The sequence below is a fragment of the Mastacembelus armatus genome, chromosome 6, assembly GCF_900324485.2.
Source record: "Mastacembelus armatus chromosome 6, fMasArm1.2, whole genome shotgun sequence".
Taxonomy (NCBI): domain Eukaryota; kingdom Metazoa; phylum Chordata; class Actinopteri; order Synbranchiformes; family Mastacembelidae; genus Mastacembelus; species Mastacembelus armatus.
Window position 1 is genome coordinate 9098917 of NC_046638.1, and position 24005 is coordinate 9122921.

Below are 24005 nucleotides of genomic sequence, written 5' to 3' on the forward strand. Positions count from 1 at the left end.
ATTCAGACAGCTCCCCAGAAATTGTCATGCAAGAGTACAGTATTCTGGTAGCTATTGTGTGAATCTTTGCATTTTCAAAATCGTGTATGAAATGATGAAATGTCATTTCAAGCCAATAACAGCTGTCAAATGCCCAAAGCAGACTATAAAATATCATGAATGCTGTCTAAAATGTAGGATGACAACATACTCACATGATGTGATGTATTTGTTTTATAACTCTAGTACTTCCATGTCTATGATTTATAAAGAGACTGCTTATCTAGAAGTTGGCATGCAGATTACAATCACAGCTCTTGTTTGCAGCTGTTTAACTAGTCATTTCTGTCAGAGCTATGTTTATTCATTTGTTGACCTTTCAATTTCAAGTTAGTGATGATTATACAATAGATGAGAGGCTTTGTTTCTGTGTGTCATGGATATCATTTTTGCTCAGTAGTGTCACTGTGGGCTTTATCTTTTTTTTTTTTTTTTTTGCCAAGCAGTGCTTTTGTCAACTCTGGCTTTGTAGCAGGTGCAGCCATATCCAAAGCCACAACACAACACAAGGTGTGGCCTGTAGTTTGAAATGATATCTCTGTTATCTGGACCTCTTGGAGTCTACATCATTTTTCCTCAGTATATAGCTGTGGCACATTTTGCATTTCCATATACTCCTGTTGTTTGTGAGCATTGTCTGCATCGAAGATAAACCTGAGTCATTTCAGTCTGAGTCATACGTATCTTCTTTTCCTTCTCAGATGAATGTGGCCAGTAAACTGTGACTTTAATATCTGTTCAAAGTCATAATGTAAAAATGACTTATGCAGAGTATTAGAAACTCTATATAGCCAGTAGGTATTTTATTTGTATCTGGTCATAATGCAACGAAAAGGACTTCACCAAATCATTCATTATTTCCAAAAGCTCCCCTTTAGGAAGTTTTGAATTTATTTAATCTGTTAGTCTAGACTTTTTTTTAGACCTTTAAATATCTGTGATTCATTTAGTAGTTAATTAGTTTGTTGATTCATTCATATAGGTCTGATATTGTGCCCATTGGCAGCTGTTTCCATGGGCTTTAGGATCAATTGATTAATTGAACTTAGTTGGCGTATAAAGTAGCAAGCTCTTAAGGAAAATAAGCAACAGAAAAAAGATTAAAATCTTTATTGGCTCTGTATTAAAACATTAAATTGATTACTCCTAGCAGCCATAGTTTCCATTTTGCCTGAAAATGATATTGATGGCCGCTCACACCTCTCCAAACAAGAAATCTGATGACATGAACACATCAGGTTCAATCTGGTTATTGGGTACTGTGGGCTTGCCAAGTTAATGAGAGGCAATAGATACACTCTGTCATTTCTCCTAAGTGGGATTACATATCTTACCTGCAACTCATAAGACACCTGGACACAGATAACTGGCACAGTCAGAAAAAAGACAGAGAAATGGCTTAGCAAATGATAAGTGAAAGTAATCACACCTTTATGTGATAAAACCCAAACCTGAGGTCCAAGCTGATGTGCTTATTTCTGCATAACCATAACCCAACATGAAATCTCCTGTCTCAGATCCATGCTTCGCTGCAAAAAGAAAGACTACTATGGGAAAAATTGCCTTCACCAACTTAAGATCCAATTGTCCAAACCATTCAGCGATGGCAGCTCAGTTTCCTGACCTATCCTCCTTGTATCACAGCGTCACTTTTCAGGGAAGCATGCGTGATGTTTGGGGGGGTAGGGAGGCTTTATACTGATCCCCTCCCTGTCCCACTTGTAGCTAAGCGTCAATAGAGATTACCTGCATTGTGACACGTGTGAAACACCTTTAACTGTAATGAGCTTTTCCAGTAGAATGCGCCCGGCAGACCTCACTGTCGAAGCCTTTAAATTGCCATTATTTCCATGGGTACAGCAGGTCATGCTCTAGCTATTTGAAATCAGGCTGGTGCAGGACTACCTGGAGGCTTCTCTCCAGTACCCTGTGGATTACCTTAAAGTGGCAATTGCCATGTAAATTTCAGGGTGGTGTGAACGATAATCATAGTCAGAAATAGCTCTTCATAGCAGATTTGATTTGACTTTGATGAGTGTAATCAGGAGATCATCAGGTAAAGGACTGATGGCACAGTGTCCCTGAGATAATGGGAGAGGCATTTACACTTGAAGTTAGTATAACAAAAACACGGCTTCAAAGGGCAAATCTAAGCTAACCTTTTGTTTCTCTATTTCCTCTATGCTCCCCTCCCTCCACTTGGCTCAAGGGGAAGAGGAATAAGCCAGGAGTGGAAACGGTAGACACTCCAGACTCAGCACGTGGGCGAGGGGAGAAGAAAGCCATCAAGTAAGTGCCTGGTAACTGGTTGGGGTAGAGTAATCTGGTGATAATGAACTCCATTTGTTTCGTCTTTTAGTCCCTTGATGTATCCTCCATAAATAAGTGAGAGGAGAAAAAAAGGGCCTGTTGTTTTATCTTGAAGAGCACAATTTCTACTAGAGCATGTTTTGGCAGACATTAAATGAAAGGTTAGTGATTTAATCAGTATAGATTAAAGCTGCATTATCTTAGGCGGGATGCTTTGGCTGGACAAGTCTGCTGCTGCATTTATCTTATGGGTTGTAAGATATTCCTCTCTTAAGTGCAGCCCTTTAGCCACGCCTCTGCGTTGCTTAAAATGGTTGAGGTTAAGGTAAATAGTGGGGAGCGGTAGGGATCATGAGCTGTCACAAGAAATCATTGGAGTGTCATGTGTGAGAGGATTGTGAACCGACGTTTCTTACAGGGCTCAAACTAAGATTAAGCTGTTTTCTGTTTTGATTAAACAGGGCTGTAGGTCAGTACCAGAAAATGTCAGCTTTATAATGTTAAGTACAAAACTCTATTCCACAAAATGCCTCTATTAACCTGCTCATCAATATTTCTCCTCTATAGCCTGCTGCCGTCTCTGCTATTTTTGAATGTCTATGTTGACTTTTTATTTTCTCTGCGGATGGTCTTAAGCACTAAACGTGGGCTATGTGAATGTATTCCTGACTTGGGTTTCTCAGTCTCTTAATTTTTGCATTTTCTTTCTCACCGGCTCCAGCGGCATTGGTGTGCTCTGTTGGCCATTTCAGCTTCCAAAACTCCTTCTCTTCGTGCATTGCCTTTCTCTCCTGCTCTGTCCCCGTGCTAGAGCTCTGACCACTGCTGTATGACATGTATGACATCAGTGATTCTGCTCACCTTTTCCTCCTCCACTTCTTTGACCGTCTGTGATTTATCTCTCTCAGCCTTGTGTCTCATGTGTTTGTGTGTTCTCGCTGCTCACGCCGAGGACGGGGGCCCCGAACCTCTTAATGTTTATTCGAATGTGTTTCATCAGTGGTGCCGTGCTCAATGAACAGAATTTAATCACATGCTGTCTGTAATCATCAGATTATGACTTCCTCTTTTCTTGCTACCTTTCTCTTTTTCTCTCTGTTTTTTTTGCTGCGGCACATTGCTTTATGAAAAGCTTTTGTGAATGCCTTTTTCCTCCCCCCCCTCAGGCTGCCCCTCTTTTATTTATAAAATCAAACCATGTTAACTTCAGGTAGAAATAGACATTAATGTGGGTGTGTTTTATTTCAAAGTCCCATTCAGTACAGCTGTAATACCAGCCCTCTTCCTCGAACCAAGCCCTCGCATCACCTCCGAAAGCAGGAGCAGCTGTTGCGAATGGTTGGTTGGTGCCGAGGCTGTCCATAGTTGTGTTGCTCTGACCTGTCTCTCTCTTTGGCCACAGTGATCTAGACAGAGACTTTTGGAATAACAATGACAGCAGCACAGTGCAGCAGAGGTGGAGCTCCTATCCGCCCAAGGAGTTCGTACTAAACATTTCTCCCTATGCCCCATATGGAGATCCTCGCCTCACACTCAAGTGAGTCTTGGTCAAAGGCTGGTAAGAGACTTTCCCCCCCTGCGTAGGGCTGTAACGAGGCAGGGGCAGTGTCATCTTCTCCCTTTTCACTCCTGTCTCCTCTTTCATTACCTTTCGTTTTATACCTATTCTTATACCTCCCTTCCTCTCTTCATCCTTCCTCACACCATCACAGTGCAGTCACCAGCACTATCCACCTCATCTAGCTGAACCATTGGACGTGGATATTATACTGCCAGACATATTAAATCTACCTAGTTTTATAATATTGATTATTTTTCTATGCCTTAGGACAAAATTTTCTCATGAGTAACTAGGGATATGAAGCCAAAGGCCTTTTGAAAAACCCATTCCATAAATGTCATAGTGTGTGCACAAACTGCACATTTCTAGACTAATTCCTGCATAATGTAATTTCCATTAACAATAGTAATAATGGCAACAATAACAACCCACCCAGTGTTAGCACACTGGAGGGCATAAATGGTTACTAATGATTACTCATAATCTACTGGGGAAGTGTGGGTTTAGGAAATGTCATACATGCACATTACAGCGTCCCCACGACAGCTATTCGACTATTTCTGCAGTGACAAAACAGCACAGGCCTTTAATGACCCAACCCCCCCCCCCCCCCCCCCCCCAAGGTTAATTTCTGCTGCTACTAATCACACCCCGTCACCTTTTAATGAACACAGAGGTGCTTGTTCAGATGCCCCCCTACTCCTTACAGCCCTGCCGGTCCCACTAACTCTTGACCTCTAACCTCTCACCTCTCTCCCATGGCATGTAACCATGGAGACGGACAACCCTCGAATAGCCTTCCTCTCCAAAAGATATGTCTACCTCAACCCTCTGTCTGTAATCTCCCTGTCCTCTCCTCATGTGAACGGAAATTTGCTGCTTGTTGTTATTGTTGTTGTGGAGGGTTGACCGTTATATCAGGTTGCAGTCTGGTGCCAGTGTTCACCTGTGGTTTACATCCATCTGTTGTATTTCCCCGATCACCATCAACCTAATATCTAATGTGTACAGTACTAACATTGTACCACTTGAACTGCGTCCACTATAAATCTTATTGGGAAGTAAGGCAACATTGTTTTTACTTGATGCAATAAAAGTATTTTTTTTTCACTCACTAGGCACTTGAATCCAATAAAGCACTAGAAAGGTCATGTCTATCTCTCTCCAGGCACTGAGAGGGCTTTAAGCTTAGCCATCCTGCTACCAGGCATCTGTCTGAAACTGTCTAATAACTGGTCATCTTTCACCATTGAGGACTGTGTGTTAAATTGCCTGGAGAAAGGAGGCAGCAGTGTGCTGATGAACATGATTTATATGGATTACTGTCTGAAAACTCTGCCTGAAGATGATGGCTGCTGATCTTGAGAAACCAGCTTAAGACCTCAGTGCTTGTGTCTTGAGAAGTTCATGTGGAAAAAAAATCCTGAAGTTGGCATTTATTGTTCATGGAAGTTTGTCTTCTGTCCAGTGGTGTTAACCAAACCCCCCCCCCAAAATAGTCTATGATTAAAATGTGCTGTTTTATGAATACTGTGTGAGCTGGTAAAATATTTGCATCCAAATAAAATAAGAACACGTTCTAAAGATATTTTAACCAGCAGAGACAGAAGATGACTTCCTGGTTCTGTGCGATACATGTTAAAGCCAATAAACAGCTGGGAAATAATCTCCAGTTTGAGATCCTCTTGAGATCAGCAGCATCTTTCAATCTATGTAAAGAACAATGGACCTCATTTATCAAACATATTGCCTTTTCTGCCTGATCCATGTTTCTCCATGTTTAAGTACTTATTGGATTTAAGCTTCAGTGCTGTCAAATTTAATGTCAGATGTCACCATAAAATAAAAAAAATGGCTGCTGTTAAATTTTAAGTTTACAATCAAATTTGATGAATTTCCACTGTATATCATAGTCTATCTCAGCTCTGAAAGCTGAGATGAAAAACTGTCAAAGATTACATCGGCATATTTGTCCTGTAAATAACTCACTTTTAGTCAGAAACAGGACTGATATGTGGATGCTATAAATAATTGTAAATACTTATAGTGATTCATGGCCCGGTTTTATTAAAGAATAAAGACTTTCACCTTGTGGCTGGCTCGATAAATGAGGCCCATGTCTCTTGTGTTGACCGCTGCACCTGCAGTGTCATTCATGCCTTTGTTGTGATTGATGACTTATCTACATGCACCGTCAGGTCAATTGGTCAGAATCAAATGTGAAAGTTGACCTTCAATGGGACATGATGCAGGGCGTAGGACACCCTGATCCCACGCTTACACACTAGGTGACAATGACTTCTATGCCTCTTATTTTGTGCCTCCTGAAGCAGGAGTACCACACATATTAATGAATTGTAGTCATGTCACCAGAGGGCACTACTGTGCTTAATTTTGATCATCAGTGCTTTCAGAGTAGACATGACATTTAAAACCCATTGAGAGCGAATCTGGGTTCAACAAGTATCAACAAGGATTAATTTCTGCATGTTGTATGTCTTATGGAGGATCACATGATTAGATTCGTTCTACTGTTTGCTGCAGGAATTTGACTGTTTCCTGTTTAGGGTTATCAATGCTAAGTGATTGAATGTAGATTTTTAATAATGAGATGTTACAGATTAGGATATAGAAATAGAGTGTAATCGATGTTTTACAGGAACAGATGTATTTAAAACAAATTCCACTTTGGATCACTTCCCAACTGAGTCGATTATTTGCTCTTCAGACACTTTATCACAAGCGGTTCTCCCACTACTCTCACTAGTTCCTACCACTGAATTGCCTCGTATAGCAGCACATCTCAACCCCAAAATGCCTAAATGAATGAGAGAATGAGAACTAAATAACCAGTGTCCACACACCGTTGCTGCTTGTGAATACTGGAAGCTGTAGTATTGGTCCTCCAGGCCCAAAGGTGTGATTTCTTCTTGGTTTTCCACCCTTTACAGGCTGCCTGTAAATTCTTCTCCTCCTCCTTTTCCTCCCTGATCTCGTCACTCTCACCCACCTCTCTTTCTCCACACTGGACTCAAGACCTTTTTCATCCACCTGCCTCTCACTCGGCCTGGAAAACTAGACCTGCCCCCTCACACACTCTGCTGATCTGTCTCACCTCCTTAGCCATGTGGTTGCTCAATCTATTTTCCTGTGTTTGTGTATGTTTGTGTATGTCTTTCTCACACTCTTTGGTCTTTTTCTCCTCTGCCTGTCGTTATTCTCTCTCTACTATACCCTGTGTCTGTTGTGGGACCTCCGCCCCCTGTCTCCCTCTTTTAGTGGGGCAGTCTCAGGGGGTCAGAAGGGGGCAGCAACTGGGCATAGGGATGATGGGGGGGGTCCTTATCGCAGTGACAGCGTGAAGAGCATGGTGGCAGAGGGAGTGAAGGCCGGGACATGGCAGACCGTCCAGGGCCACATGAAGTCTGGAGGATTGAGACCCTGCAAGTGAGTTCAGAACTGAGCAGAAAAAGTTACATTTCAGTCACAAAATAAAGCTGAGCAAATACTGTATTGCTATGCACATCCTTCTTTGAGGTTTTTTTTTTTTTTTTTTTTTACCTCGGCACCTATGATTAGATGAATGAATCAGCTTGAGTAGAAATAAAGAGAGTCGGGTTCAGCAGGGAGAAAAGTGTCGCTCATGTGTGAAGGTGAGCGTGTGGGCACAGATCAAGGTGTGAGCACTGGGGAAATGCGAACTCTCGTCATTGTGACAAGATAGCAATAGTCACTTGAGCTGAATCACACTGACTCAAACCTTCAACTTCAGCCAGTCCAGCTACACAGTATAGCCTCCTGTATGAATCTGCAGGAGAAAATGACTAATTTCTATGAGGAACTGCACTGCCTTCAAGTGTACTTTATTAAAAAAGCAACACAGAAATAGTCTAATTTTCACACACTGACTGAAACAATGTGTCACGCCCTGTCAGCCTGGCTTTTAATTAAGATTTTGGTAGAAATGCAAACTGCATGTTTGTGTTTTGACTGCATGTATCCCACAGCCATGACGTATGGCATGATTTAGGTCTATATTCAGTGTTTTGTAAATTAGTCAGTTCGTTTTCAGCCCCTTTGTGATTTTTTTTTTTTTTTTGCACCTTCCTTTAGCACCGCATGCCTGTGACTTCTTCCTCCACAACACATTTACGCTCATCACTGCCTCACTCCTCATTCCCTCCTTCTCTCCTGTTCTCATCTTTCTTTTTTCCCCCCCATGTCTATAATTGGATTCTATTTTCAGGCTGCTATAAGTGTCTGTGTCTCTTGTGTTTGTGTCTCGCACCCCATTTTCTGTCTCTCCTCCATCGTCACCCTCTGCTCTTATCGTTTCCATCACTCTTTCCATCTTTCTGTCGCTCTGTAAAACCACTCCTCTTACTGTCCTTCTGGGGTTTTTTTTTCCCCACACAAAGGTTCATTTGTCCAAAACCTGCCATTACCCTTTTCATCCTTTTATTTGTCATGGTTAAATATGATGGATAGCATACTAAAAGCCGTTTGCAAAATTGTTTTAGTTGAAGTAATCAAAAGCAGAGTAAACTGCACTTAACTGATGTGATTCGCTCTCTCATGACCTAATTCCGGTAGTCTGGGTTACACAGCGATCTGAGAGAGAGATGGATATATTTAGTTAGTGGAATAAATATAAAAAGATCATACAGGATTCTGTAGATCCCACAAAACACAGGAATAATGTATGTCTGAGCAAATTAAATAATGTGCGACACCCCTGACTACTGCAACATTTTTAACAAAAGAAAATGAGCCAATTAAACAGCATTTATAAAGGGGAGGGGTGGAAAATGAGAGGCTGACAGAGGGAGGGAGTCATGCTGTAGGACTTGGTTGGCTGTTGGTGGTCTCCAGAGATGCCGCATGTATTTAAAAGACGAAAAAGACTTAGAGAGAAAGGAGGAGAGGCTGTCAGAGATGGGAAAAAGTTGACTGACGAGAGGAAATGGGGATCTCATATCAGACCAAAAAGCCATCACCAGGAAGGCCTGGAAGCAGCAAAACCTTGACCCATGCGCCTCGACGTGGTCACGTGGCACAGAATCGCTCCACACCTGTGCGGACAGTGCACATCCGTCCACTATACTCGCGAAACACACCCGCACGCAAACAGCACGCTCAGACCGCGCAGACACGCAGGGTGCATACGCATCTGACAGAGACAAACAGGGCGAGCTCACAGTCTGCACACTGTTGCCCGGCGCGGCCTCACGAGCAGTACACAGCACACAGCGATCACTCAGGCTGCACCTTCTACTGCTATTTCTGCTACTGCTGTTACTGCTGCTGCCTCACATTGCTCTCTTTCTCTCTCCTCCTCCTTCTGTCTCCACCTCCCAATGCTCCTCCCTCTACCTCTTTCTCCATTTTGTCCTCAAATACCACTCTTACCTCTTCCTCCTCCCCCCCTGTACGGTCATCAATTTCCTGTTTGGATGAACTTTCCTGTATCTACTCTGATGTCAACCTGACTTCTACTGGGTCTCCCTACTGCCCTGTTCCACCTCGGCTCATCTCTGATGATTCTTTCCCTCTCTTCCACATCTCTTCTTCTGACATCACTTCTGACCAACTCCTCTCCTCTTGCCATGGCTCCTCTCCTATATCTACTTCTTCTTCTCCCCCTTCCGTGATCTCTGACTCCTTTTTTCCTCATCCTCTCCTCTGTCGGCCATGGCCTTCTTCTCGTTCTCTTTCCTCCCTCCTCCTGTGCCCTCCTAGTTTTGGGGATCCAGTCTCATCTTATGCATCCACTTTGGAGCACAGTCCATCTGGGCCGACCCGGCCCAGGACGCTGCTGCGCCAGCAGAGTCTTCAGCAGCCTCTCATCCACCCATCAGGCCATGGTCTCGGCCATCCCCCAACCACATCACAGAGCTTGGGACAGTTACACACTGCACCTGGACAGCCTGGGGGAGGCGGGGGTGGCAGCAATAGTGAGGGTGGGGGTGCAGGTACACGAGGTGGTCCCCGGGGTGCACGGGGCACCACAGCAGGAGCAGGTGCTTCCCGCTTTAGGGGAGGTGGAGCGGGAGGGCGCTCGCGTGCCAATCCTGGCAGCTGGGATTACATGATGGACCAGATCCGGAATCGGGGCCTGGATGTCAAGTCCTTCCTGTGAGTCTCTGCAACTCTACCTTCATATTTATGGAGTCTGTTGTAGTGTCACCTGCTTAGACCTCTGTCTGTGTGTCTTCTAGTATATGCTATGGTATCATTACTTTATGTTTGTTTTAAGGATCTCTTTGCCTTAGTCTCTTATGCTTTATAATGTCTTAGAATCAAATTGTTTATTGTCAAATGGTTTAAAATGTGTGTTTAAGAACTTACTAATGAGCTAAATACTCTTCTCTACCTCTTCTTGTGAGTGTTTCCTCTCAGTTTGCATTTAATATCCAGGGAAGGATATTACAAAATATGTACTGCTGTATGTGCTTGTGTGCATACACGTATAAGTCTGTACTATGTACTGTACATGTGTGTTTTTGTGGTTCACAGCAAAAGAGGATAAAGGATTTGCACAAAATTTACTCATTCACTATACCTCCTAGTGCGTCCTCATGTTGGTAAAGCTATATTTTATATATAGATTCCAAGGCATATCATGCTAATGTAGGATGATAAAGTTGAAGAAAGAAGCCAGAGGTTATACATTATAAATGCTAATAAAAATAGAGTTATAAATAACTTATAAATGTTGTTGTTCTTAGCTCTAAACCTTGTGGCTGTGTAGGAGATGGATTAACATCTCATTTTACTAAGACATCATAGATCACACAGTGATATTACACAGTAACACCTTCTGTTTATTAGAGGGGGAGTACATGTGGTTACTCTGTGTTTTATGATCCTTCAAATCTCGACTTCAACACAGTGTTTCAAAAGAGGGTTTTCAGTGCTATATCAGTAATGAGATAACGGCAATTACAAGGCTTCCCGTTAAGCAATCTATTTAAAAAATGCATTTTTCCTAATTTTAGAACACAAAAATGACATTGTGCATGGAAAAATGGCAAGGAAGTTGTGACATGCTGAGGGCTATTTCTAGCCTATTCTGTGATAAATTGTTCAATGTTTACGCTGTATGCTCTGCTAAACACGAACATGTGCTTGGATGACATTCAGTTGGTCTGCTACAATTGCCTTTACATGACAGAGCTAGTGCGGCTAGTTCATAATATTCATGAGATGGTGTCATGAAAGAATATTTTGTATTCACACCGTCCTACTCAGTTTCATGAAGATGTTTCTGAGGAATCTTTTTGGAATGACTGTTAAATTGTCTTCTTAGGAGACACACCAGTAGGCCTAATCCATATTTCATGAGTATTTGCCACTAAAATGGCAACACTGATAGTTCATGCTTGGGTTTCATTTGAAAACAGTTGTTCATAGCAAATCTGTGTCTACTAATCATGCTGCTAGCCAAACCGACATGTGTAAGCATGTTTACATAAAACAGGCCACATGCCGCTGTCCATTAGTAAACAAGGGCTGACAACTGTGTGTAAATTTGTGTTAACCCTGAAGCATTGATCTTATGTCAGCAGTAGCGTTACTTCTACAACATATTGCTACTTAAGGCCAGAAAAGGAGGGAGCGTCGATGAGGGTGAGAGGGGCTAATGAAAGGATGTGGAAGGACGGTATCAAAGGGCAACATGTGTTTAATGTCCATTTGTATTGAATCCATTTTACAGGAGCTTTTCACCATTCATTTTTCTTTTTTATGTGCATTAAAGCTTCTCCCGATGTTTGAGTACGACACAGATGAAGTAATGCCACCGGTTAACTGAGCATTAATGATGTCGCACATGCAAGCACCAAGGTCGTTGAATATCTACCATAATAGTTATATGTATCACCCATCATTGGAAAAGTTAGATTGAGGTCATTGTTGTTGTATGTCCTCCTCTGTAATAGCAACGCCTCATATGACTGATGAGACGATGGTTATACTGTAGATGTGATCTGCTGTAAAAGCCAGTTAATTTCTATCTTGGCCACATTCCCTCTATGGCTGAATTAATGCTCAGTGAATGTGTTGATGTCATTGACACAGATATCTAGTCTTTTGGAGACTGTATCTCCAGACAGGAGCCCTTCATACATTCTGGCTGACAGTCAGTAGACGATTTAAGTGGGGTGGTAGTTAGCAAAATGTACATTTTACAAGTGTGCGTATTGGTGGTGTGGGGACGGTGTTGGGGTCGGGGTCCCATTGGGCCACCCCCCCTGTTAAACATTAACAAATTGCCTACTGCTGAAAGTCAATGATTTATCCTAATGTATTTAATGTTTATTCCCGCTGTCTTCTCTGCCTCTTAATGTTTGGTGCATTGGTTGAGATGAGATAAGATAAACTTCTTAGGTTGAAGTGTTTGATTGAAGCGTTTCACCAATATTCTTGAGTGTAAATGCCCATCTTTAAGTGATGGGAGAAGAGGGATCCATTTACTTTTATAGTATCATCATAAGCGCCATACTGTTATATCATATAGACTGGTGATTGCCAACCAGAGAAACCCGTATACTCCAGGGGGTAGTTCTGCAGTTACTTGGGGATTGTGGAGTAGGTCTATTAATCTTGAGAAAGAGAATATACAATTTGATTAAAGAATCCAAACATAAATTAGCTGTAATACTGATAATAAAGCGCTGGGTATAGACGTATAACGGGTTTTTGTGGTGCTGCAAGACAAGCTTTTGATGCCGTCTAAGAATGAGATGAAATTGTGAAGTTCGGGGTGGCGTCAACCAGACAGCACCATCTTTTTCTTAGTGTGGGAATGTAACACAATCAGGGGCTTAAGCTGTCGAGCTGTGGGTGACAGGAAGGAGGGAAGGAGGTAATGATCAAGAGGCAGAGAATTAAGAGTAGGGGATAGGGTTGAAGAGGGAAAGGGGGATTTGGAGAGCAGCTGTGTGCAGAATAGAGAAAATGAAATGAGAAGAGTGCAACGCAGCGAGTGAGAGAGCAGTGACCCAGAAAACGGTGACATACACCGTGCACCTTAAGATACCGTGTCACTCAAATAGAAACAATTAATCCAGATCTTCTTAATGAGGCTTAATTAAATCTTAACTCTGGAAAAAGACGACAGGCCTGTTTGAGTAGGAAAGGTGAGTCTGGTGTGAAAGCATAAGGCAAGTTAAATAACTGGATGAATTACACTACATTTGTGGGGGTGGTGTGTTTTGCGAGTGTGTACGTATATACGCCTGCATATACCTTGTACATGTGTGGATGCTGGTGTGCAGGCTGCTGAATACCACATCCATTAACAATCATTAACTAATCACCAACAGTTCCCTTAATTATTTGCTGTCTACATGATGTAAACACAGCCTGCACCTGTTGTCAGCACCACTTAATTAAAAGTCATTACATTATTATTAAGCTGGCATTTCAGTTTAAGGTATCTTCTTTATATCCTTCCCTGGACAAAGTGCTTACTGCTCGGGTCTTATGTGGTTTTGCAGATTTTCTGTTTCTGCTTCCTCTGTTTATTCACATGTGGTCTCTAATTATCGCACAGCCTCTCTGCTTTCCGCCCTCACCTGTCACCTGAAATGACCTCTCTTTTCCTCTCTCCCCCTGCGCTACACCTTTTCTATGTTTAAATTCCCTACCCTTTGCATTTCTATCTTTTTTTGCCTCTCTTTCTATCTCTTATCATATTTTTTTTTATGGGGAGCCAGTGAAGGAAAGCTGGTGGTCCTGGCATTGGCCATTGGTGTGGCCGAGCAAGATGACTTTGCCAATATCCCTGACCTGCAGGAAACAGCGCAGGCAGCACCAGCAGCCAATCAGGAGCCCCCTCCTGAGAAGAGGTACCAGATAACGTGTGAGAGTGGTTGTTGTACGTATGAGAGAGAATGCAGTGCAAATGAAAGAAAGTGAAGGATGTGATATCAAAGAAAAACAAGAGATGATTACAGAATCTAGGTAGAGGAGAGTAGTTTTGTTTTGTAGCGTTTTCAGTGAGTCACTGCACTTAAGTGCATTGTGCACCTGCAGCTAAAATAGAAATCTTAACAGAAAGTTAAAAAAAAAAAGAGCAGATTGTGAAAACCAAATGTGAAAAATGCCTTTAATACAGAGATGAGTAAAGAGATACGGCAGTTTGGATGTTAGCTATAAAGCAGTAATGAGCTCATAAATCACTGCTGTGAGATACTCACTGGTACTCCAGTCCTTGTTTCTGCTTTTAGGGCTACGATTTCGGCCAATCAAATAAAATAGTGTTTTCTCATCCCAGTGGTCTTTTTACCTGACCATGATAATTATCTCCTTTATCGCAATGTCATTCTCCTCCACCATTTTCATCTCTATTTGTTTGTCTTTTCACTCCTGCCTTACAGAGACCTCCCATTGGTAATTGTCATATTTCCATTGCATTTTCATGCTTTTATTATCACAACCCTTTCTACTCCTGTGTTCTTTTTTCCCCTCCTGCTCATTAGCTTCCTTCAATCACCCTCTGCTGCTCTGAGAGACTCGTCTCTGTAGCTCCACTGAGGGCCCAGAGAGCCTTCTCATTATTCCACAACATGTTAGTCACTTACATAAACATGGTGCTAAAAATAAACCTTTTCCTTGCCAGCCACCTTACACACTGGAAGCCAAAATATTTTTACTCATCTATAAGGATGCAATGCTCTTGCTCACATCTCCTCATCTCCCAGATTCTCTTGGACAGCAGACCCAATTATTCTGGGATATGGAGAGAGAACCAAAATTGGATCTTTTTTTTCTTCTTCTTCTTTTTTTTTTTTTTGTGGAACAGTTTAAAACTAACAAATGAGTACAGTGGCTGTGAAACAAACATCTCAAACCACACTGCACTCGTGTTCATTTTCAGCCATGGGTTGTGGTTTTGATTACTTGCACCAGCGCGTAACACCAGAGAGAGCCAGAGTGAGATCCTGCATTTGGTTCGGCCCTGGGCAGACGCGAGACGCACTCGATTCTCCTCCACAGTCCAATTAGGCTATTTTAACCTCACTTTGATTCTGTGACAAATTGGAGACACCTAATATGACACACACCTTAAAACAAAATGGCAAGGAGGGTGAACAAATTCTGATTTACTCGTCACACCAATTACTCCTCATTCACAAGTGTTTCATCAATTTGACACATGATTTAAAACTAGGGTGCTATTACAACACAGATGGTAACTGTTTTCTTATCTAGACTGCACAGCTGCAGCATGAAGCTGCACACGTGGGCTGTGCAACTGGAGACTTAAGACAGGATCTCTTGTGTTTTCAGCATGATAGTAGTTGTCATTCCTGAACTAATAAGCACCTGTATTGTTTTCATTTAAATAAAACTTCAAAATTAGAGCTATGTCCACAACTAGCGTCGGCTGTTTCTTAGTTTGTCTGCCTCATTTTAGTCTGTTGCCCCCGAGCATCCTGTGGCCTTTCCTACAGTCAACACAGCGCCGTGTGGAGTTACAAACAAGCATGAAGGTATTCTTTGTACAAGAACATCAAAACTATCTTCATTCTTCAGGATTAGTGTGAAACCCATAGAGCCACAAAGGAATACAATTTTCTGTGTAATTTGCTGTGCACATTACATCTGGCTTTGCCAGCTTTTGTGTTCACCTTGAAACCTCTTTAAATGGGTTGTGAAATCCACTAATAGACTAAACAGCAAGCAGGAACCGCAGGCCGCCCGCTCCAGCATGTGACCAGCAGGACTCACCTCGATTAAAGGTGATTGAGTGTATTGTTGTATTTTGTAGATTAACCTGAGGTTCATTTCATTTCTTTCAGTCAAAACATAATGACTGGCAGCTCTGTGAACAAGAGACAGCTAGAAACTGCTTTAAACGTCTCTGTCCTTTAGTGAGCTCCTATCTATTTTCCAGAGGAGCAGTAAACTAATTCCTCTTAAGCCACTTATTGTTTTGTTTGTTTCATGATAAATTAGGAATTCAAATGTATAATAAATGCTTTAGTCATACTATAATTGGATGCTAAATTTAGAGTTTTAAATAAATAAGTCCATAGTGTATTAAGGTGTAAGCCTGCTGGGAGCATATCATTTCCCTTGGCATATGTGCTGACTTCACAGATGTCTGACCATGATTTAATCAATCACATTCTTGGCGTATAGCTCATTCTAAACAGGGCTCTTGAGCCTGCCTTGAGCTGGCGACAAAGCCAGTCTTTCATTTCCCTGGTGCTCTCCACGCCCGTCTTTATAGCCATATCATCACAGGCGCTGCATTTGTTCAGACATGGTTGTCATTCGTCCATCACTCATCTCCATAACTGCATCACTCATGCTATACCTCATAAATTTATTAAACAAACCCTGAACCCTTGATGTTAATGAGAATTATTATTTATGTGACTCTCTAATGTTAACATCATCAATGCAACAATGCAACTCCACACTAAAATAAACAGTAAAAAGCTGTTATCTTGACAAGTAATTGTGTGGTGCTTTACATTATTGGCAGACAGTAACTAATTAATCAAGTACTGTCATTTGTACTTTTTACACCACAGCATTAATCTGACAGCTTTAGGACAGATGCACCATTTCTATAATAAAATATGAACAATAGTTTAACATTGAACCAATAGTTTCCAGCCTTTTTGACTTCTGACTCCTTGATTCAGATATGCAGTTCAACCAAAAAAAAAATAAAAGCCATTTCCCATTTAAACTTTACAGTTTTATTTAAATTACTATTTGAGCCCCAAAGAGATACACACATCCAATATTTGACAAAAAAAAAGCAAAGATTAGAGCAAAGTTCAAAATATGAATACAGTTTTTTTTTCTTCTTTTCCACTTTAGTAATCGTCTCACGACTCCTTAGATTTATTTTGTGACCTTTTGGAGGAGGCCTGAGCTACAGGTTAGGAACTGCTGGACTAAACTACAAAGCAGTATATAAAACAGTTAAAACTGGGCCCCTTTGAGAAGCTGTAGCATTCAAATGGTGCCTACACATTGATGCCTTTAGGATAATCAATGTAAAAATGTTACATTTAATAATGTGTCACTAACACAAGTTTCACATACACTTTTGTGAAAAAGTAATTGTTTAATTGTTGTATAAGTACTTTAACCTAAGGAAAAGAGTGTGTTGTGTTTAGTATTTGAAGGAAAGCATGTAGGTAGAAATAACAGAGAGCCTTTTCTTTTACCTTTCAGCAGTGTGTTTATGTTTGGTCATAGTCGAAGGCAAGAAAAAGATATGCAATCCCATCCCCAGTGAGAAGGTGTTACAGTGTGTGATATTCATTGTGCTCCTTTGTGTGTGTGCGAACTCGCTGAATGAAAGCCTTCTGCTCATTTGTTTTTAGTGAGGAAGGAATCAGAACTCCACCAGAGTTGCTGGTAGTGACTACAGCTTTAAAACCGAAGCTACATATTATGAGGAGGGAGAGCAGGACGGATGGTTACAGGCTTGTGTGTTGCTTTGATTACGGGGGCCTCACATGCTGGGATGTTTATATCCCCGGCATCCATAAGTTACGGATCTTAGAAAGCTTAATTAGCGTGTTTGAGCAGCTCTTAATGCCTTGTTGGTCTTCCCTTGTACCATTCTGTTGCGATTCAGTGAACCTGTGCTGTAGGTTCTCCTCCAGTGTTGCTATAAAGAGAAGCCACAATCCCCGAGAGTTTTGAATCTAGATCGCTCTCTGAGTGGTGAGCTGGTCCAATGAGGATGGAGGTTCAGGACAGAGGAGGCGGAATATGTCCTCGTGCAACATTAACATTCGATCCGCTTGCCTCTGGTCTTTCAATTATTCATCCATATACGTTACATCATTTTGTGTAAGCCTGTGAAGTTGTTTTTTGTTTCAGAAAACATCTTGCCGATATAAATAGATATAGATGTATATTTCTCTGCCTCTAAGATGTGATGCACTCAGTGAGATGTTTGGTAATTGCCAAGTGGGCTATATAATATTGCCTCATAATTTATGAACTTATTACATAGTTTAACTTGACATGAAAAGACAAACACAGCAAATGGCCATTGCAACATTTTACCTAAATCAATGATTCTGTTTATGCTCTAACTGCATTAATTTGAGTAGAAGGAGTTCACAATTTAAAAGGTGGAGAACGGTGTGTTCAGATATGCTTTCACATAATGTTTGGTCATTCTGAAGTAATAGATATACACACACATATATATATATATATATATTAATATATATATATATATATGTGTGTGTGTGTGTATGTATATAGTATAGTTTAATAATATTTTAAAGTGGTCATTTTGGGGCTTGTTTTCTTAGACAATAGAAACTGCTGATAAAATGCTTAATCTGTGTGTTGGTGCATGAATATGTAAATTGATTATGCTATGCTCTGTCAGTCTCATACCTCTTGTGACAGGGGCTTTGCAGACCCGTTTAATCAGCAGAGTCTTCAGGGGCTCTGGTTCTGACTGTCCCCGAGGCTTTGGCTCCCTGTGGCCACCGTGCTCGTCCTCACATCACAGGGAGATGCACACAGTTGCATGTTAAAAGAGGAGAGAAGTAGGTAGCATTAAGGCAGAAAAAAGGGAGCCACATGAGGAGGAGGGGTGTGCATTCATATATCCATATGTCAAGAGAGGATAAAAAAAATTCAGAGTGCAAATCCATCTTCCCTCCATGAGAGTAGCAGTAGGGAGTACTTATTGTACTCTGCACATCCATGCATTATGCCGGGCTGAAGGCAGCACTCTAGCCAGCAGGTACATGCTGGTGCAGGCTGACCTCATACATCCTAGATAGATAGATGGCAGTTGGGGAGATGAGCCATTAGGAGCATTAACGTGGGACTCCTGTGTCCTGCCTCAGAACAGGACATCTGCAGCAGCCTCCCCCAATGTTTGAGTTGATTTGGGATTCAAAACATTTGGAAGACTTGTGTTCGAACTTTTAAATGACTTATTTTGATGATTTCTTATTGCTGAAATTCTCAGGAATGATAGGCCAGTTGCTTTAATTGAACTTGGAGGCATAAATGTTAAATTGCAGAGAGTACTGGGAGGTCATAAAGGGAGTTAGACCTCTGAACCGTTGTAGACAGGGTAGACACTATGCACGTTTTGGATAATAATCATGTTTTCCATGCTTAAGTTTGAGCTTGATGCAGGCAAATTGTATGCAATTGATAACTGCCCAAGTTAAAAGATGCTCAAAGGCAGCTTTTAATAAAAATATTCATAAAAAAAAAAAAAACAGTAGCATTTGGCACTGGCTGAATTCTCTTTGGTTTTCTATTTTCATTTGGAGTTCAGTGAAAAAAGGAACTACGCAGAAGGCAGCATTTAGCACCTCCCTTGTTGCTTCTTCCTGAAATGGGATTTCAGTAAATGATGCTATTTTAGACCCATTTCCAGTTCCAGCATGCAGGAAGCAATTAGCTAACAGTGAAAGCATCCATATTTATATGTCGCAGCAGAAATTTTGGTCATAGCCTGAGTAGTGAAGCGGCAGGGATGACTGGCTGACTGTGGTGTGAATGTACATGTGGATGATGAAGTTATGTAAGCAGCGCTGTGCTTCACTGCTGTGGTTTTTGACTGTGTATGATCCTGGGAAGTATGCTATGGCCCCTGAAGAATGATAAATCTGGTGGGTGGCTATGAAATTGAGCATAGACACTGAAATACATCATTTCATAGTCTCAGGCGAGCATGTTTGTTTGAGTGTGACATGTTTGCAGAGGGTTGGGGGAGTTTGAGTGCCTGAAAACAAAGGGGGGGTTGCTGGGATGGGCTTTCTTTCTCGCGTCTCTCTCCAGCCTAGAAGTGGAGTGTCTTTCCCCCCTTCCCTCTCTCTTCGAGCTGCTGGCCCTCGGTCAGGTAACAAAACAGGATAGTATCACAGGACGGTGAAACCTACAGTGGCCCCGCCTGCCTCCATATGTCTGTTCATGTGAATGTGTGTGTCTGCGAGGCTCTCACCCGTACCTGTCATATATCCTACACCTTATCTTCTTTGTTCTTAGTGTGTTTGCCTGTTTGCTGCACCCCTCTAAACACACCCTTCCCTTGTGCCCACTCCCATCAACCTCGTGTTGCACACACCCCAAACCCCCATATGTATGGTCTGTGTTTCTAGAGCCGTTGCTATGCCAACAGCCCACTTTCTGTCTTTGCTGTGGGAGAATCTGATCTGAACTCAAGTCCACTCTGCCTCCCACTGGACACTGTAGACAACTGCAGGCTCTAAAGCATCAATTTCCATATCAGCCCCCAAGGGATCAGACAGAAAAAGCATTGACACAAATATGTGGCAGTTGTAGTATTACCGTCTGCCGGAATTAATATTGATTTCATAGAAATAAATAAACTGAAACCGATCTTCATTTTCAATTCATATGTTGTATGATCTGGAGAAAGTACCTTATTTTCTGCAATAAATCTGCAGCCCCAGCTGCTTTGTTTAAACAGCCTGGAGGCAGCGTTGGAGCAGAGGACCACCTCAGGTGCTGTAGAGCAGGGCTGGTAGACAGGCCATTCCCCTGACTGCTCTAGCTCTTACCTGAGAATGCACTGAACCCCTGAATGAGGCATGAAGGAGAATGAATAATTGAAGACGTTCACTCCCCCATCGATAGTTGGGAGGTGGAGGAGGAGGGAGGTGCCTTGCATTACTTTAAAACCCAAATCTCTCTCCGTGCTTTGGAGCTCTTTTGAGCTGGTCGTCAGATCTTGGTTTAGTGTTTTAACCCAGCCTTTTCCTCTCCTCTCAAACTCACTGCCTGCAGTTTAGAGTCTGTGCAAAAAAAAAAAAAAAAAAAAAAAAAAACCAACAAAAAAAACAGGCCCCTGAAAATGCTATTACCTCTCCTGGAAACTAATAAAACTAACACAATTGATGAATATTCCCTTCCCCTTTCTAAAATGGTTAACATCCCTCCTTCCCCCCCGTCTCGCTCTGATTCCTTTGCTGGTTGAAGTGATTGTTTGCTTGTCTTGTTTGCCTGCTTTTTCTGTCTGTCTATTTGTCAGTATATTTCCCCTGGTTCTGTCCTTGTCTTCTGCAAAAATGTACACATTATTGCATTCAACATCAATTCTCATCCAAATTTGAGTTTAGTGTAAATAGTGCCCAGCAAAAAAAAAAAAAAAAAAAACAACCAAAAAACATAAACTACGACTCGCCAAATATTGTCTCAGTGAAAAGCTCGACAGAGAATGCTGGCCAGACAGACAGACTTTCTATGGGCTCCTTGTTTTCTGCCTGTCCAAGGCATTGCCTTCACTCCCTGAGTGACAACTACTTGCATATATTACATATGCACATGTAGCCAATGCCAGTTTGTGCTTTGGCCCCTGTGTCCCCAGTCCACACTTTTAGAGTGTTGCTAAATGGTTGGAAAATCGGTGTAGATTTAAAGTTGATGTTATATCATTTGTAGTCATTAACTTCTATTTAACAACACCTCTTTTGTAACACTCTAAATGTGCATTTCCCTATGTTCTTACTATTTGTCCCTTTTCGTATTTTCAATGATATTATATTTTTGTATGGTATATCTACGCCATATTTTTCTCATTTATCATTCATTTTGAGCTCTCCACGTGAAGAACAATGGTTCTTGCTCTGTTTCTCCTGGTGATCAATTGTATTTATTGTCTTTTTCTTTTCTTCTCTGTGCTCTTTTTCTCCTTTTAGCATGCTCACCCCTGTCTCCAGTTAGAGATATTGTGTGTGCATAGCCCTTTATTTTTGTCTCTTATTCTTTGATTCTTATCAGACTGACCAAACTAAGCCTCTCTTGTGTTTCCAGGCTTTCCTTCCTTCCTTCATTCCCTATCTTTTCTTGCAGCTCTGTTTTTTCTCTCTAATGTGCTGGTGTTTGTAACAGTCTCATGCTCTGTTTGATTTTGTTTTGTTTTTGTTTTTTTTAACCTCACTGTTCATGTCATTAATACTTGCTATCTCTTCTAACACAGATAAATAATTTTCAGCTTGCTTTTCTATTTCTTACATTTCCTTGTTGAACCTTCTATCTGATCTGCAGTCTTTATGATTTCCATCCAGTTTGTATGTCTGCAATTTCAGCATCTTCTCTGCTCGCTCATTTCTTTCCTTCTTCTCAGTGTTCTTGTTTTTCCTCTCTATTTACTGTTTGTTTACTGCCTAACTGTGTTTCAGTGTTCAGCCTCTCCATGTGCCATGCCCGGACTTTTGCATTTGACTTTCTCGTTAATATCTTTTCTCATGTTTTCCTCAATCTCATGAGATTTATTCTCTTTTTAGTTTTTTGTCTTCTTTTGCTGATTTTTTTTTTTTTCTTTACACTGTGTGATTCTTCTTGTTTTCATGACGTATGAACATAGAGGTATTTTTTTCCCCCAGAATGTTTGTCCCACTTTAACAATATCTTTTTTTTTTTAACAATCCTCGTGTGAAGGAACTAAACTTTTATATCTATTAACATTTGTACTTAAATACCAGCTGCGCCATGGGAGATCTCTGCTCTCTCCTTTATGCTTTTGTTAATATTTTGTGTTGTTGATGTTAAGAACTGAGAGATTTAAACACTCTCACTTTTCAAAACTGTTAAGCATCTGTCCTGTTAAATGTCTGGTCCTCTACATGTTGCTATACATGTCAGTCTAATGTATATACATATATATAGTGACGTTATGTTGCTATACATGTCATTATACATGTTTGTATGTCTCATAAATATCTTCAGAAGAAATAAGGGTTGATGCTAAACTCTATAGGGATTGGGGATAATAATTGGTTTTTGTCTGTTTTAAATTTAGTAGCTCTGTTTTCTATTCTGTCTGAATATGTGTTCATTTACTTGATAGAGGTAACTTTCTTGTTAGCGATATGGATGTTTGCCAAACTGGACATATGTGCAGTGATCTCAGTTTCCCACTTTGTTCAACTGCATCAAATGTCCTCAATTCTAGTGCCCGCTGATAATCTGTGCAGTCTTTGGCAGATTTTTTTTTTTGGGGCTTCGCTCATGGTAGATAAAGAAAGTACAATCTGCTTTGAAATGACATCTATCCAAAACAGACTTGGACACAAATGGTCCTTTCAAATAGGCAGTTTTGAAGCGCCAAACAGGTGGAAGTTGGACTCCCTGTGTGCACTGACATTCTCTTTTTCTGGAGATAAGTTAGATTGTTTTTGCTTGTTTTCTCTCTGGGTCAAACTGTGTTTGTGCTTACAGGGGCAACAAGCCAGCTAACAGCCCCAAGGGCCAACCCCCTGATGCTGATGGTCACTCATCTGTGACTGACCTGGCCAACTCTCTCACTGGAGACATGGTGATGGTAAGGCTCTCTCTGTCCCACAGCACCTCCAACTCATTGTCACTTAGACTGATGAATAATAATGCAACGGCTAAAGGTATGTGGACACCTGATAGTGATGTTGAGCTGTTTATTTGTTCTAAATCATAGGGTGGGTAAAGAATGACAAGACTGACTGTGTCAGATCTTATTAATGCTTTTTTGACCAAATGGAAGCCTCTTTAAAAGCCTGTGGAAAAGGGCTGAGAGGAGTGGAAGAATCATAATGATCCCCATCAATTTTGATTGAAATATTCACTGATCACATACTCCATGTGCGTAATATTGGGCTGTCCGCATACTTTTGTCCGCCATACACTACATAAGGTAATTTTTAGTCACCAGGTAGGGCAAGTGTTGCTGAGTCACCCTCCATGCACAGGATAATTTTAAGCTGCATGTGGTAATACAGAAGCCAAAATGGGTTTGGGGGTGGGGGGAACCACAGCAGCAATCAAGCGAGACAAGTCATTCAAGGTGACTCATGCTGTTTGATAAATTAGACTTAGAATATTTCTTGCTCTGCCTGTCATTTCTAAAACCCATGTTGACAAATTCTGAATGAGTGAGTCTTTGTCACTTTCAAATTGTTGCTCTGGTCTAAAGCACTGAAATCGACTATGTTGAGTAAAGCTCTGAGAGCGGGTTTGCATACAAACCACTCCTCAGACTAGTTTTATTCAGAGTGTCAGTGGAGGCTTTTGCACAAAGCAGTCTTAGAAAGTGTCTTATCTTGCTCAAAATCCTCAAATGCTTTGTTTTGATGTATAT

At 41.3% G+C, this 24005-nt stretch overlaps 1 protein-coding gene across 1 annotated transcript in view; it reads left to right on the plus strand.

The window, feature by feature from the left end:
• The window catches only part of syt7a (synaptotagmin VIIa), a 59242-nt gene that overhangs the window by 30255 nt on the left and 4982 nt on the right, over positions 1-24005 (plus strand). Inside the window, exons 3-9 of the mRNA XM_026311029.1 lie at positions 2249-2328; positions 3752-3886; positions 9650-9852; positions 9883-10045; positions 13630-13761; positions 18034-18039; positions 23114-23216. Of these exons, the coding sequence (XP_026166814.1) occupies positions 2249-2328; positions 3752-3886; positions 9650-9852; positions 9883-10045; positions 13630-13761; positions 18034-18039; positions 23114-23216 (822 nt within the window). The remainder of the gene's footprint in view (positions 1-2248; positions 2329-3751; positions 3887-9649; positions 9853-9882; positions 10046-13629; positions 13762-18033; positions 18040-23113; positions 23217-24005) is intronic.